Raw genomic sequence first — 15,038 nt, forward strand, 5'->3', positions numbered from 1 at the left:
AAAGCTGTGGATTCTAAGCAACTAACGGGCATCAAAGTCTGCAAAGACAGCCCTATGATCTCTCATCTCTTTTTTGCAGACGATTCTCTTTTGTGTTGCAAAGAAAGCAAGGAGGAGGCCAAGAAGGTAAAGGAGATCATTCAGATATATGGACAAGCCACGGGACAGGTAGTAAACTTTGACAAATCAGCCATGTTCTTTACTAAAAATACCCCCAACAGGATTAGAGGAGAGATTAGCGAGGTTTTGGGTAATATGAGGGAAGCCTCTAGTGGGAAATATTTAGGATTACCTATGACTATTGGGAGAGCTAAGAAACGGGTTTTTGGGTTCCTGAAAAGTACCATCATTAGCAAACTCCAAGGATGGAAACATAAATTGCTTAGTCAAGGGGGTAAGGAGATCCTAATCAAATCTGTCATTATGGCCATGCCTACCTATATAATGTCTTGTTTTAAGCTCCCTAAAGGCTTGTGCAAGGATATTAGTGCAACTATTGCCAGGTTCTGATGGGGCGGGGGGGGGGGGTCTAGAGAACAAAGTGCATTGGGTGAGATGGAGTAAACTCACTGAAGTTAAAGGGAAAGGGGGGTTGGGCTTTAGAGACTTAGAAGCTTTCAACGTAGCCTTGCTTGCAAAACAAATTTGGAGAGTTGTCACAAATCCGAATTTGTTAGTAAGCAAGGTCCTGAAAGCTAAGTATATGAAGGAGAATGACTGGCTTGTTCAAAAGCCCCCGAGCATAGCATCTTGGTGCTGGAAAAGTTTGCACAAGGGAGGTGAGCTGCTTCAGCAGGGCTTATACAAAAGGGTGGGAGATGGAAGGTCAATTAAAATCTGGGAAGACAGATGGGTAGCTGGATCGTGCAATGGGAAATTAACTACGGCAAAACCAGCAGGGTGTCAACTTGAGTGTGTCCATGAACTAATAGAGGAGGGGAGGTGGAAGACTGATACTTTGCATCGCTGGTTTAACATAGATGATGTGGAACTCATAACTAACATCCCTCTTAGTCTATATGACAGGAAAGACAGATTGTATTAGTTGCATAGCAAGTCTGGTGTATATACAGTCAGAACAGGCTACGTTGTCGCCAAAGGGGGAAGGGATACTATGAACCGCAGGGCAGAACCTGACTCGGAGACTAGCTGGGCAATTAGGAAGCACACGGTGTGGAAAAGATTGTAGGGCTTAAATATCAAAATGAAGCTCAAGCATTTTTTATGGAGGTGTTTGCAAAATGGGCTGGCTACTAGTGAAGCTCTCTACCAAAGAGTTGGGAAAGGAAGCAACCTGTGCCAATGTTGTGGTGAGGCTACTGAAACCATTGAACATGTATTCTTTTTTTGTCCAACAGCTCAAGTGGCTTGGAGGCTAGCTCCAGTGAGCTGGGAAGGGATAGTTGAGCTACAATGCAACATGTGGAGGTGGTGGGATGCTGTGATGGACTCGGCAAAGGGGGCACAAGGAATGGACCGCATCAAGCTCACAGTAAATATCCTTTGGCAGCTCTGGAAGGCGAGAAACAAAAGAGTATTCCAGCTGGAGAGCGTGGATGCAAAAGTGATAATTGACAAAGCCCAGCAAGAGTGGATCGAATTTGAAAATGCAACTGGTTCTCAACCCCGAGTACTTGCATCATCAGAGCAGGAAAGACTGATTCAGCATATTTGGGAGCCACCACAGGAGGGAGTAGTGAGAATTAATACGGACGCAGCAATCTCAGCAAAAATGGTCAGGACTGGATTGGGAATTGTTGCACGGAACTGGCGAGGAGATCTAGTGAAAGTTCGAGGGATTAGTAGAAGGAAAAGAGGGGAAACTGCCACGGAGGAATCATTAGCAATCCGAAGTGCGCCGGAAATGGCTCAAGATGCAGGATGGACAAAGATAGAAGTCCAGTCGGACTGCAGAAACATTGTGAGATCGATCAATGCGGGCAATGTTCAGGATCGTAAGTTACAAACAATCCTAGAAGATATTGAGGCCCTAAAGACTAGCTTTGACAGTTGCATTTTCTCTTTTGTTCCCAGAATTGCGAATGGCTGTAGTCATGCAATGGCTCAATTTGCAACCAAGGTGGTTAAAACCATTGATTGGGAAGTTTCATTTCCAACATGGTTAACTGTTCTAGCTAGAAAAGATATGGGGGTAGTTACCCCTTTTTGTAATTAACTCTTGTACTTTCAAGTGTTAATATCTATAAAATGTTATCGTTTGTTTAAAAAAAAGGGGGGGGGGCAAGGGCTGGAAGGAAACTGAGAAGAGAAAAGAAGGGAGGAAAGATCTGAAAAAGGATTTCGGGCAGGGGGAACCGAGAGGAAAAGAAAAAAGAAGAAAAGCTACGGTGACAAGGGGAGAAAGGAAGCGAGAGGGAGAGAGAGTTGGGAGTGGCGGCTGAGGAACAAGAAAAAGGGTGGCGGCTGAAGGAAGAAAAGGGGGGTGGTAGAGAATCTGGAAGACAAGAGCAAGAGAGATTGAGAGAGGCTACGGGCTGGGGGAAAGGAACCAAAAAGCTGAAAAAGAAAAGAGGAGGAAGAAAAGAGAAAGGGGGGAGAAAAGAAAGAGAGCAAGGAGGATCTGTTGGAGAAGGATCTGGGGAGAATAAGAGGAAAAACAGAAAGAAATAGAGGGAAAAGATCGAGGAAGATTGAGAGAAAAGTGTAGAGAAAAATTTCTGGAAAATTTTGGTATCGGGTTGATGCAGTAGACCTCTTTGGATCCATATCCCTGCTTTGATTTTAACCCTTTAAGCTAGTTCTTCATTTCTGCATCACATATAGTTGTAGGGTAACAACTTTTCTCTTAAAGATTCCCCCATAAAACACCGTTCACCCCTTCGAATTTGAGCTCAAACTCACGGGATCATCAATCTTGGAACGTCGGCGACGAAGTTCTCGATTTCATTTCTTGAATCAGCGCGACTTCTTGGGGGCATTACACGTTCATTTTACTCCTCTAAGGTAACCATCGCTCCTCCCTTTCTTACTTTAACACTGTTTTCATGAGAATTCAAGCCCACAAGACATGAATCTTGCGTTATTTTGCTGCTGTCAATGTTTTATAGCCATGACTGCGACTTTATCGTTCAGATCTTCATGAACATTAGTTAAGTGCTAGTCTTTTCAATCATTTGATGCATTTTCGTTAGTCTCTGATGCGGTTTGACAGAGGAAATGAGAGAATAATGATGATAATCTTGCAATTATGAATCAAAAGCTTTATTTTTCTTCCTAGTTATCTTGTCAATAGCCTTCTCGACATGAGTTGCATAATCTTGGCTGGTTGCAGCCATGTTAACAGAGTCATTCTTATTTTTGGGTTGTTGAAGCTTTTGGTCTATCTGAAGCTTGGAGTCTGCTTGTTGTTTGATTGTTGTACCATGCATGAATTTACCGCAAGTTCCTTTCTTTCTTTTCTGCGTTTCCATGGCCACTAGCACGGTTGGATCTTCTGGGAATGGGCAATATTGTTTGGGTAATGTGATTAAAGATGGGCAGAAGCCATTACATGGGTTTGTTTAACGAACCAGTGGGTTTGGTCTGAGTTATTTACACGATCAGATTTATGTTAAATGAAATTGCTGCAGAAGTTTCTTGTGTGTAGATGTGTAGATGTTGAATTTCTGTGATTTTGTGGTTTAAAATCAAAGCTTGATGTTTGGGTAAGACTTTAGTTATGTTTAGCAAAAGGAGATTGCATTCAGAAACCATGAAAGTTACAGTAGAAACGCAGAAAGCTCCTGCGAAGAAGAAAGCTTCTGCGAAGCATGCATGAAAAATTTACCAAAAATTGCACTTCAGTCCCTTAAGTTCCCCATAATGCTACTATGGCCCGAAATTTGGGAAACTATAATCAATTTTGTCCCTTCAAAATGTCAATTTTCTTTGATATGTCTTAATAAGATTTTTGGACAGATTATTGGTGAGTTTTAGGGGAGAATTTGAAGCTTTAATAATTTTTGATAGATTTATAGCTTTGATTTGGATTTTAGTAAAATTTTGGGTAATTTTGTTGTTTAATTATAGCAAATGGATTTTCATTCATTTTGTAAAGTTTAACATTTGTTTTTGGCATGCTTCATCTTAAGTCCTTAACTTTATTTTATTTTAATTTAGACCCTTAATATTTGTAATAATAATAAATTGACCCCTCAAACTTCTTTAATTGTTTCAATTGGGTCCTTGCTTGTTTTAATTTCTTGAATATGGGTTGTTTACTTTCATTTGAATGCTTTGATTGATTTAATTTTGTGTTTATTTACATTTCTTGTGATTATTTGTTAATTAAAGTGATGCCTTGACCTTTTTTCTTTATTTTGGAGGGTAAATAAGAAAAATTTCACTTCATTAGGTCACCAATTCAAGGAAGGTACACTCTACTCCTTTATTTTGATTTTATTTGATCCTATGTGCTGCTATGTGATTTTTATGTATGCAATTGCATGCTTTTTGAATATTTTTATTTCATTTATTTATTTAGTCACTTTATTTGTTTTGATTTAGTATATTTAATTTAATGTTTGGGTTATTTGAGAGGCATTTAAATGCCAAATTGTAATAGTTAGGTTATTATTTTATTTCATTTTTCCCCCTTAAATTGTAATTAGGGCCCCTTAATGTAATAGTTAGGTGTCTATTTGCTTTATTTGCTTTATGTGTTTCGCATGTTTGTGTGTTACATATTACTCACTTTTTTAGGGTCTTGCATCTAAATATCATACTTATGTGCTATGTGTTTTATGTGATGTTATGTGTTTACTTGCTTTATTATATTTTATATGATTTGTTTAGTTATAATCAATGTGTGACGTCACCACACTAGTCCAATGCTAGTCGTGGCCCCTTTCCCGTCACCACAATAGTCCAATGCTAATTGTGACCCTTTATTCCGATTTTTCACTAGTCCAACGCTAGTGAGAACTTATAGACATGGGTTACCCAATGCTAGACCCTTAAGGACCATCCATGCGCTAGATCATGTTTGTATAACAATCACTACATTTTCATGCATATTTTCTACTTTTTAGGGTTTTTTATCATTTTGCATGACATTTTCTTTATATGTATATCTCTTATCCCATATTTCTCTATATATATCCCTTATTCCTATGTGTGAGACATGATATTAGACTCGCATTCATTTAAGAAAACTAGAGTTAGGTTAGATCATTTGCTTGATTAGATAGGGAAATTACCCCTCGAATATAGGATATGGACGAGTTTGGCTTTCTAGTCTTAGCACGCTCATATTCCCTCTATAAAAGGGAAAATTAAAGTCACGAATTTTAGCCCCCCCTCCCCCCGCACCCGTTATGATGCATTCCTTTAGATCATGTATATTTGTATAATTATTATTTACTTTTCTTTTCTTCGACTATTATTTTTTTTGTATATTCGTGACTTCTTCAAAGAGTCACTCTTGGGCATTACAATTAATGCGATTTGCACCAATTAAACTTTAAAGAGATATTTCGACCCTCTGATATCCTCCTAGGGTTAGGTTTTGCATCCATATAGTGACATCCAAAATGTGATAAATTCTTAGATTAAAATAAAAAATTTTTTTGACTAAATCAGCAACTAGCTCTAGGCTATGTTGAAAGGGTGCCTTGGATTTTATCCTTGCTTTCCCTTTCGTCAAATGTGACTCCCGAACACTTTTTTTGTATTTTCGAAGACTTGGAATCTTTTAAAAAGGGTTTTTCTACTTTTTTCTCAAAATTCATTTTAGGTGACTTGGTACACCTTAACTCAATACCATGTGCCGACTCCTATTTTTCATGAAAAAACCTTTTTAAACTATTATTTGGGGTCAAAATTGTCGCATTTTTTAAGTCCCATTTAGACCGATTTCTTTTTATTTATTCTCCGATCAAAAACTCATTTTTTCTCAAATAAACCAAAATTCATTTTTATAAAATCGTAACTTGATTTTTTCATTTTTAAAAATGGGGCGCGATAGCTTGCGGAAATATGCATCAAGGAGAATGTCGACTTAGAACGACTTTTTTCACATGTAAGACTTGTGAAAAGATGCACCGAGGGTAATGCCGAGTTGGGAAAAGAGCTTGTTTTGAGTGTGGGTAACAGGGGTATAGAGTTATGAATTGTCCAAATAAGAAGGTAGAAGGAGATAAGGGTGGCAATTCTACTGATAAGAATCCAAAGGTTAACGCGATGGTGTATGCCATGACTGATATTGAGGCAGAGGCATCAGGCGACATAGTCACAAGTACCCTTCTAATCAATTTTGTACCTGCATATGTACTATTTGATTGTGGAGTTAGTCACTCTTTTGTTGCTAAGAAATTTATAAAGTATTTGTGCATGTCTCCTAAATGGAAGGACCACCCCTACCGAGTGACTGCTTCAGGAAACAGAATACTAGTATCCCATACTAAGTATTCAAACTGTAGTGTGGAATTGGAAGATAGGAAATTAGAAGTAGATTTAATACAGATAAACATGAGTGGTTTTTGACGTCATTCTCGAAATGGATTGACTAGTTAGACATTTTGCAAAAATTGATTGTAGGGGGAAGAGAGTGTTATTCATAAAATCACACGAGAAGGTTTAGTAATATCAAGAAAATACTGCTGTTAAAAAAACCCGTAAGTTACCATTTCTATATGTTATGTAGATTTATAGGGCAATAAAAAAAGGATGCGACACATATTTGGCTTATGTGGCAGACACAAAAAGGAGGGAACGCCTTTAGAAAAGATTTCGGTGGTGAAGAATTTTTCTGACGTATTTCTGGATGACTTCCTAGTCTATCCCGGATAAAGAGATAGAGTTTGAAACAAATTTTGTTCCAGATGTGACTCCTATAGCTAAAACCCCCTATAGAATGGCGCATGCAGAATTAAAAGAACTCAAGGAGCAATTGCAGGAATTATTAAATAAGAAATTCATTAGATCCAGTGTTTCTCCCTGTGGTGCACCAATACTCTTTGTGAAGAAGAAAGATGATAGTTTGAGATTATGTATCGATTATAGAGAATTGAATCGAATCACAATAAAGAACAAATACCCCCTTTCCTAGAATAAATTATTTTTTTGACCAGTTGAAGGGAGTTAAAGTATTCTCTAAGATAGATTTAAAATCTGGATACCATCAATTGAAGTTTAAAATCGAAAATATCCAGAAAAGTGTATTTCGTACGAGATACGGGCAATATGAGTTTTTAGTAATGCCATTTGGGTTAACTAACGCCTCAGCAGCTTTTATGAATTTGATGAATAGGGTATTCAAATCAAAATTAGACCGTTTTGTTGTAGTATTTATTAATGACATTATAGTATACTCCCCAAATGAAGAACCTCATGCCGTTCACCTTAGGAAAGTTCTAGAGATATTAAGAAGGGAGAAACTGTATGCTAAGTTTAATAAATGTAAATTTTGATTGAACAATGTTGCTTTCTTAAGACACGTGATATCAACCCAAGGGATGTCAGTTGATCCAAAGAAAGTGGAAGCAATCATAGATTGGCCACGACCCACTAATGTGGCTGAAGTAAGGAGTTTCTTAGAGTTGACCGGCTATTATAAAAAATTTATGGAAGGATTCTCTATTATTGTCATGCCTCTTACTAAGTTGATTCAAAAGAGGGTAAAATTTGAATGGACGGATAAATGTGAGACGAGTTTTTAGAAATTAAAGGAGAAACTAGTGTCAACCCCAATACTTACCCTACCCTCTAGAACGAAAGGGTTTGTAATCGATAGTGATGTCTCTAAAAATGGTTAGAATATGTCTTGATGTAAAATGAGATAGTAATCACTTATACTTTTCGTCAATTGAAACCCTACGAGCAGAATTATCCAACGTATGATTTGGAATTGGCGATAATAGTCTTTGTCTTGAAAATATGAAGACATTACTTGTATGGGGTGCAATGTGAAGTTTTTACCGATCATAAAAGTCTCAAATATCTGTTTACTCAAAGGGAGTTGTATATGAGGTAGAGAAGGTGGTTAGAATTAATCAAAAATTATGATTTGACAATCAATTATCACTCGGGCAAAGCAAATAAGGTAGTATACGCTCTTAGTATGAAGTCAAGAGTATTAAGAAAATTCACGGTAGAAGAACAAATGGAAAATTTTGAATTGAAAATGGTGGACTTCACTGCTCAGATGTTAGCTGTCCTAGTAGTCACACCTATCTTAATAGATAAGATTAAAGAAACACAACATTCGGATGACGGGTTTGCGAAGATCAAGCAAAAATTTAGAGTTGAGCCCTTTGATGGGTTTGAATTGAAAGACTATGGGAGTTTGTGAAAAAAGGGTAGAAATGTGTGCCGAAAGATGAAAGATTGAAGCAAGAATTACTAAAGGATGCACACAATTCAAGATTTTGAATTCACCTTGGTGGGACTAATATGTATCGAGACTTGAAGAGAAATTACTGGTAAAATGAGATGAAAAGAGAAATAGCAAAATATGTGGCAAGTGTTTGGTGTGCCAACGAATAAAAGTTGAGCACCAAAGACTCGTCAGTTTATTGCAACCCCTAGAAATTCTCCAATAGAAGTGAGAACATGTAACAATAGATTTCGTGGTAGGTTTGCTTTGAGCAATTAGGAACAACGATGTTATCTGGGTTATAGTCAATCGGCTAACTAAATATGTCCACTTCTTACCAATGTTTAATGGAGTAACAATGGAGAGGTTGGTAGAGATGTATATGGAGGAAATTATGTGTTTTTACGGTGTCCCAGTGAGTATAGTGTAGGATCGGAACTCTAAATTCACGTCTAAATTTTGGTCGACCTACCAAAAGGTTATGAGGACTAATTAGAGGCTAAGTATCGCCTTCTACCCCCAAAGAATGGGCAGCCAGAAAGGACCATATAGACACTGGAGGACATGCTAAGAGCTTATGCTTTAGATTTCTCGGATAGTTGGGATATGTTGGTGAAACAAATGAAATTCTCGTATAATAATAGCTACCATAGCGGGATAGGTATGGCACTGTTTGAAGCGTTATATGGGCGAAAGTGTAGATCGCCCTTATATTGAGATGAAGTAGATGAGAAGCTGATCATTGGCCCCAATTGGTGGAAAGAAACTTGGAGAAGATAAAGGTTATTTGGGAAAGACAAAGAGTAGCTCAGGATCGAAACAAGAGTTGGGCAGATTTAAAGAGAAAACCTTTAGAATTTCAATCGGGAGAAAAGGTATATTTGAAGGTATACCTCACCAAGGGAGTGATGAGATTAAGAAAAGTGGTAAGTTAAGTCCAAGATATGTACGACCTTATGAAATACTGGAAAGAATTGGACCTTTAGCACATCGATTGGCCCTTCCACCTGCTCTGTCGAGGATACATAATGTTTTCATGTCTCCCAACTAAGATAGTATGTGTCAGATCCGAACCATATTTTGGAGGATCAACCCATCACGGTGAGGGAGAACTTGTCAGTGGAGGAAGTTCTTTTGAGAATTGTGGATTGGAAAGATCAAATTCTAAGGAGAAAGACCATACCCTACATGAAGGTGCAATGGAAGAACCAGAGGCAATATGGGAGTTAGAGAAAGACATATGGGATAGATATCCTTATCTTTTTATCAAGATACGTAAGTTTCGAGAACGAAAATTTTTGTAAGAGAGGTAGAATGTAAAACCCATGTTTTTTATTCTTTTTTTATTTAAGTGGTAATTTCCTACGGATAAAAAAGTAAAAAGATTGAAGGGTTAATTGTGAGTTAAGAATATGATAAGAGTTCACAACAAATTAAAACTCTTATTTAAACCACCAGATAGTGGGTAGTATTAGGGATTTAAAATACATGTCTAAGGGTTTAAATAAACAACGATACTCTTTATCTCTCATTATCGTCATTTCCTTAGAGTTAGAGCCGTCAGAAAATAGAAAAGGAGAAGAAGACGTTACTATCAATCAAGCAAACAACTAAGTACCTAGACCTGTATGACACAAATTTAAAGGATTTAAGATAGTCCCACTCAAGCAGTCAGACAAAGGTAGGTGGTACTTATCCTTCTAAAATTTCAAAAGTTCAAAGTGAAATTTTTATTGTTAATCATATTTTGATATGTTAATTTGAAATGTACTTGATTAAATGATTTACTTGAGTATTTATACTAGTTCTATTTTGCTATATAAAGATGGACCATGTGACTTATTTGAAATATTTTGATATGTTATTATATACCAAATGAGCGGCATCTTTTGTGAAATCAAAGAACTATGCATGTGACGCGTGAAATGAATTTATGTTAAGTAAAACTCAAAACAATCATGAATAGACAGTAGGAGCTATAATCCTGTCTAATGGTCATGGTAGTTGATGATCTTGATCCCTATCTTTTGATATTTACAAAATAATTGAATAATACTAATATCTTTTCAATAAGAAAGCTTTTCACCTCTGAAGCAATTTGATTCAAAGAACAATTGAAAGAAGATAAAGGAAGATGAAAGCTGTCGGACGCTCACAAAGACAATATCGGACGTCCGATAGATAGTGCAGATCATATCAGATGCAGAACATCTTCATCAGATGTCCGATAGAATTGAGATGATCTTTCAAATTTTCTGTCTGCTATCGGACACAAGCAACGGTTGTACAAGACGTCCGATACTCCCAACGGTTAGTTGACTCTTCAACTACTTTCTATCCGTTAGAAGCATTAATGAAGCACTTTTTTGGTCTTATATAAATAGAGCATGGTCAGAAATTTCAAATAACTTTTGCACACTGAGAATACAAAAGATCAAGAGTAGTTTTAGTGAGAAAATACTCTTCAAGGAATATTTGTACTCTTTGTGGTGTAAGATCCTTTGTAAACTCATTTGTGAGTGAATACTTCAATAGTGTAGTTCTGTAAGAGTTATCCTGAGCGATTGTAAAACTTTCTAACTTCACCAAGTAAAACTTGGGGCAAGGAGGAAGTGAGCCTTCCTTTATACACAAGATTGGTTGTATTTCATCAAGTTGAAAAAGCTTATTTTGTGAGTTGATCTTCGAGTTCAAGAGGAGTTTGGTAGTCAATTGGTTTGCAATTCTTCTCTTTTTACTTGTCATCTTGTGAACCTGAATTGCTTATTTCTTCTATTCTCTAGTGATATTGCTCCTTTATTGATTGATTCATTGTGTGATCACTTAGAAAAGAAAGTAAATTTTCATATTGAGCAAAAAGGTGTTCATAATCTGATTAATTTTTTAATCAACCTAATTCACCCCCACTTAGGTTGTCTTTAGGTCTAACAATTGGTATCAGAATTTGGTCTCCTAGAGATTAATTTCAAGCGAGTTAGGAATAAAAATGACAACCAACAATATCATGATTTTTGAAGGACAATCTATCACTAGATCTCCTATGTTTAATGGGTCAAATTATGTGAGTTGAAAAGAAATAATGATCATCTTCTTGTAATCGATCGATATTGAGTTGTGGTTTATTGTTAATAAAGGTCCATATAATACCTCTATAATAGATGAAAATACTCATAGATCTAGACTAAAAATAAGAAATGAATTGACTACAGATGATAGAGCTCACCTCACCTTAAATGCATAAGTTATGAATGCGTTATATAGTGCTTTAGACTCAAATGAATCTATTAGGGTCAAAAGCTGTAAGTCAGCTAAAAATATTTGGGACAAACTGAGAGAAATTCGTGAAGGTAGTAAAAATGTAAGAGAACAAAAGAAGTCTATCTTGGTTACTAAATATGAGTCGTTTAAAATGAAACCTCATGAAAATATTGATAAAATATATTGTAGATTCAATGATTTTATTAAGAATTTGGAGGTTCTAGAAAAGGAATACTCCTTAGGAGAGAAAAATAGAAAAATCGTGAATGCTTTGTCTAAAGATTGGGAGAGTAAAGTGACTGTTATTGAAGAAACAAAAGATTTGAATTCAATGCCTATTGAATCTCTTATAAACTCTCTAACATCTTATGAGTTGAAATTTAAAACTAAGGTACAAGAAAAAGAAGATGCAAAAGTAAAAAAAAGCATTGCTCTAAAAGTATCTCAAGATGAAGATGACTTGGTTTCATTGGATGATGAAAATGTGGATGACAATGACATAATTTTCATCACAAAAAATTTCAAGAGAATCCTCAATAAAAGGAGATTCAGAAAAAGAGAATCTAGCAATTCGAATTCCAATCAATTCAATATTGCAAGAAATAAAGGAAAACAATAAGCCAATAAAAATCAAGGTGACAAATGTTATGAATGCGGCCAACTTGGACATTACATGAGTGAGTGTCCAATGAAGAAGAAGAAAGAAGGAAGAAAACCAAGATTCAACAACTTTCAATTCACATGGAATGAGTGCAACTCTGATGGTGAAATAAAAGAGAAAGAAGAATCTGCTCAAATGACTTTTATGGCCATTAAAAATAATGAGGTAACAACTTGTAACTCTCAACTTGAAAGTGATGATGAAACTGATGATAATTTTGAATCCTTTATTGAAAAATTGTATGATAGTTTGAAAGAAATTTATGTTAGAAACAAAGAATTAAAACACAAAACTAGTTTTGTTCTTTAAGACAATGCACGTCTTTTTCAAGAAAATAAAAAGTTGAAAACTGAAAATGATTACTTGAAAATGGGTGAGATTGATCTACAAAATGAGCTTGATAGAAAAATAAAACTTTGTGAAATGTTCAAAAAGGAACAAGGTGATTTGAAAAGAAGAATGGACAATCTAAATGAATTTCTCCAACATAAAAAATAAAACTGTTTTCAAGGAAATTGATCAAAACTTCATTTTGACACTCATGAGAATAAGTTAAATTCTGGTGCAAATAAATTTACTATTTATAAGAGAAGACAAGTAAAATTTATCAAAACTGTTCATGCAAATAACTCTTTGGTTATATGTGATTTTTGTTGTAAAAAATGTCACATGAAAAATGATTGCTATGTGAGGAAGAACATGAGAAGAGGCATAAAATACACGTGGATAGTTAGAAATGATGCTAACTCTCAAGGACCCAAAACTCTTGGTTGAGAATGATTTTAAAAAGGGTATTGTGGATACCACTCTTTTCACTAAACAAAACTCCAATGATCCTCTAATCGTGCAAATATATGTGGATGATATTATTTTTGGTGCTACTAATGAGTGTTTATGCAAGGTTTTTTCACTATTATGCAAAATAGGTTTGAGATGAGTATGATGAGAGAGTTAAATTTCTTCCTTGGGTTTCGAGTGTTTCAAATTCAAGAGAATACATTCATTAATCAAGTAAAATATATAAAGAAATTTCTCAAAAGATTCGGAATGGAGAATTCGAAACAAGTTGGAACGCCTATGTGTACATCCATCAAACTTGACAAAGATGAAGAAGGTACTAAAATTGATGAGAAAAAATATAGATGTATGATTGGTAGCTTACTTTATTTTACAACAAGTAGACCCGATATTATGTTTGTCGTTTGCTTGATTATATTTTTAAGGACAAAATTGAGCGTTTTGAAAAAACTATCTAAAAATTTTTTTCGGTCAAGTTTTATTAGATAGTTGATGAACGGGCGTCCGACAGTACTCTAGCGTCATTTGCACTTCATATTAGAATGCATTTTCTGTTTTTTTTTATAATGTTTTTGATTTTTTTGATGTTCAATACTGTGTTTCCTTTGATGTTTTTGAATGTTATCATTAATGGATTTTGGTTGATATGAATGTTGATCTTATTGATATTCATTGCTATTGTTGACCTTGGTTCCTAACTTTTGATGATTACAAAACAAATGGATGTTACTAACATCTCCTCAAAGGCTTTTTCAGAAATGAAACAAATCAGATTCAAAGATTAAGCACATTTGAAAAAGACAGAGTATGCTGAACCTGTTGGACGCTCAAGAAGACAGTACCGGACGTCCGATAATCATTGCACAATTTCGGACAAATGTTTCGGACGTCCAATAGGATCCTTTGAAGTCGACGAATCTATCGGACGCTGAATATGTCTCTACCGGACGTCCGATAGAAATAAGATAATTTCTCAAATCTCTTTGTTTGCTATCGGACACACAAAAAGCTTGCATCGGACGTCCGAAAGAATTGAAGAAAATCTCTTAAACTCACTGCCTGCTGTCGGAAGCATAAAACAGGGCTATCGGACGTCCGACACTCCAACGGCTAGTTGACTCTTCATCTACTTTCTATCCGTTGGAAGCACTAATGAGGCACTTTCTTGATCTTATATAAATAGTGGTTGGTCAGATACTTCAAATAACTTTTGCACACTGAAAATACAAAAGATCTAGAGTGATTTTAGCGAGAAAATACTCATCAAAGAAGATTTGTAGTCTTAGTGGTGTGAGGTTCATTGTAAGCTTTTCATTTGTGAGTGAATCTTTCATGAGTGTAGCTCTGTGAGGGTTGTCCTGAGGGATAGTAACACGTCTTGGCTTGACCGAGTGGTGTTCGGGGCAAGGAGGAAGTGAACCTTCCTTTGTACGCAAGAGTGATTGTAATTTATCAATTTGAAGAAGCTTATTTGAATTAATCTACAAGCTCAAGAGGAGCTGTGTAGTTAATTGGTTTGCAATTCTTTCCCTTTTATTTACTTATTGTTATATTGCAATCTTTTAATTGCTTATTGATTGGCTTTTCGATTGGTTGTCTTCGATCCTTACAATTGGTATCAGAGCTTGGTCTCCTAGAAATTAAGCTCAATCGGCTTGGGAGTAAAAATGACAACCAATAATGTCATATTTTTTGAAGGACATTCTATCATTAGACCACCTATGTTTAATGGGTCAAATTATGTGAGTTGGAAAGAAAGAATGATTATATTTTTGCAGTCTATTGATATTGAATTATGGTTTATTATTAGTGAAGGTCCATATGATACCTCTCTTATAGATAAAAATACTCACAGATCTAGACAAAAAATGAGAAGTGAACTGACTGCTGCGGATAGAATTCATCTCACCTTAAATGCAAAAGTCATGAATGTGTTATATTGTGCCTTAGATTCAAATGAATCTGCTAGAGTCAAAGGCTGCAAGTCAGCCAAGAAAATTTGGGATA

The 15,038-nt window shown here is 35.8% G+C and overlaps 1 protein-coding gene across 1 annotated transcript; it reads left to right on the plus strand.

Moving 5' to 3' along the window:
• The first annotated feature begins 1,204 nt into the window (after positions 1–1,204).
• Positions 1,205–2,176, plus strand: LOC140015116 (uncharacterized). Its single transcript, XM_072067003.1, has one exon. The coding sequence runs from the start codon at positions 1,205–1,207 to the stop codon at positions 2,174–2,176; it is 972 nt and encodes a 323-aa protein (XP_071923104.1).
• The last annotated feature ends 12,862 nt before the right edge of the window (positions 2,177–15,038 follow it).

The sequence above is a fragment of the Coffea arabica genome, chromosome 10e (genome assembly GCF_036785885.1).
Source record: "Coffea arabica cultivar ET-39 chromosome 10e, Coffea Arabica ET-39 HiFi, whole genome shotgun sequence".
NCBI classification, from domain to species: Eukaryota; Viridiplantae; Streptophyta; class Magnoliopsida; order Gentianales; family Rubiaceae; genus Coffea; species Coffea arabica.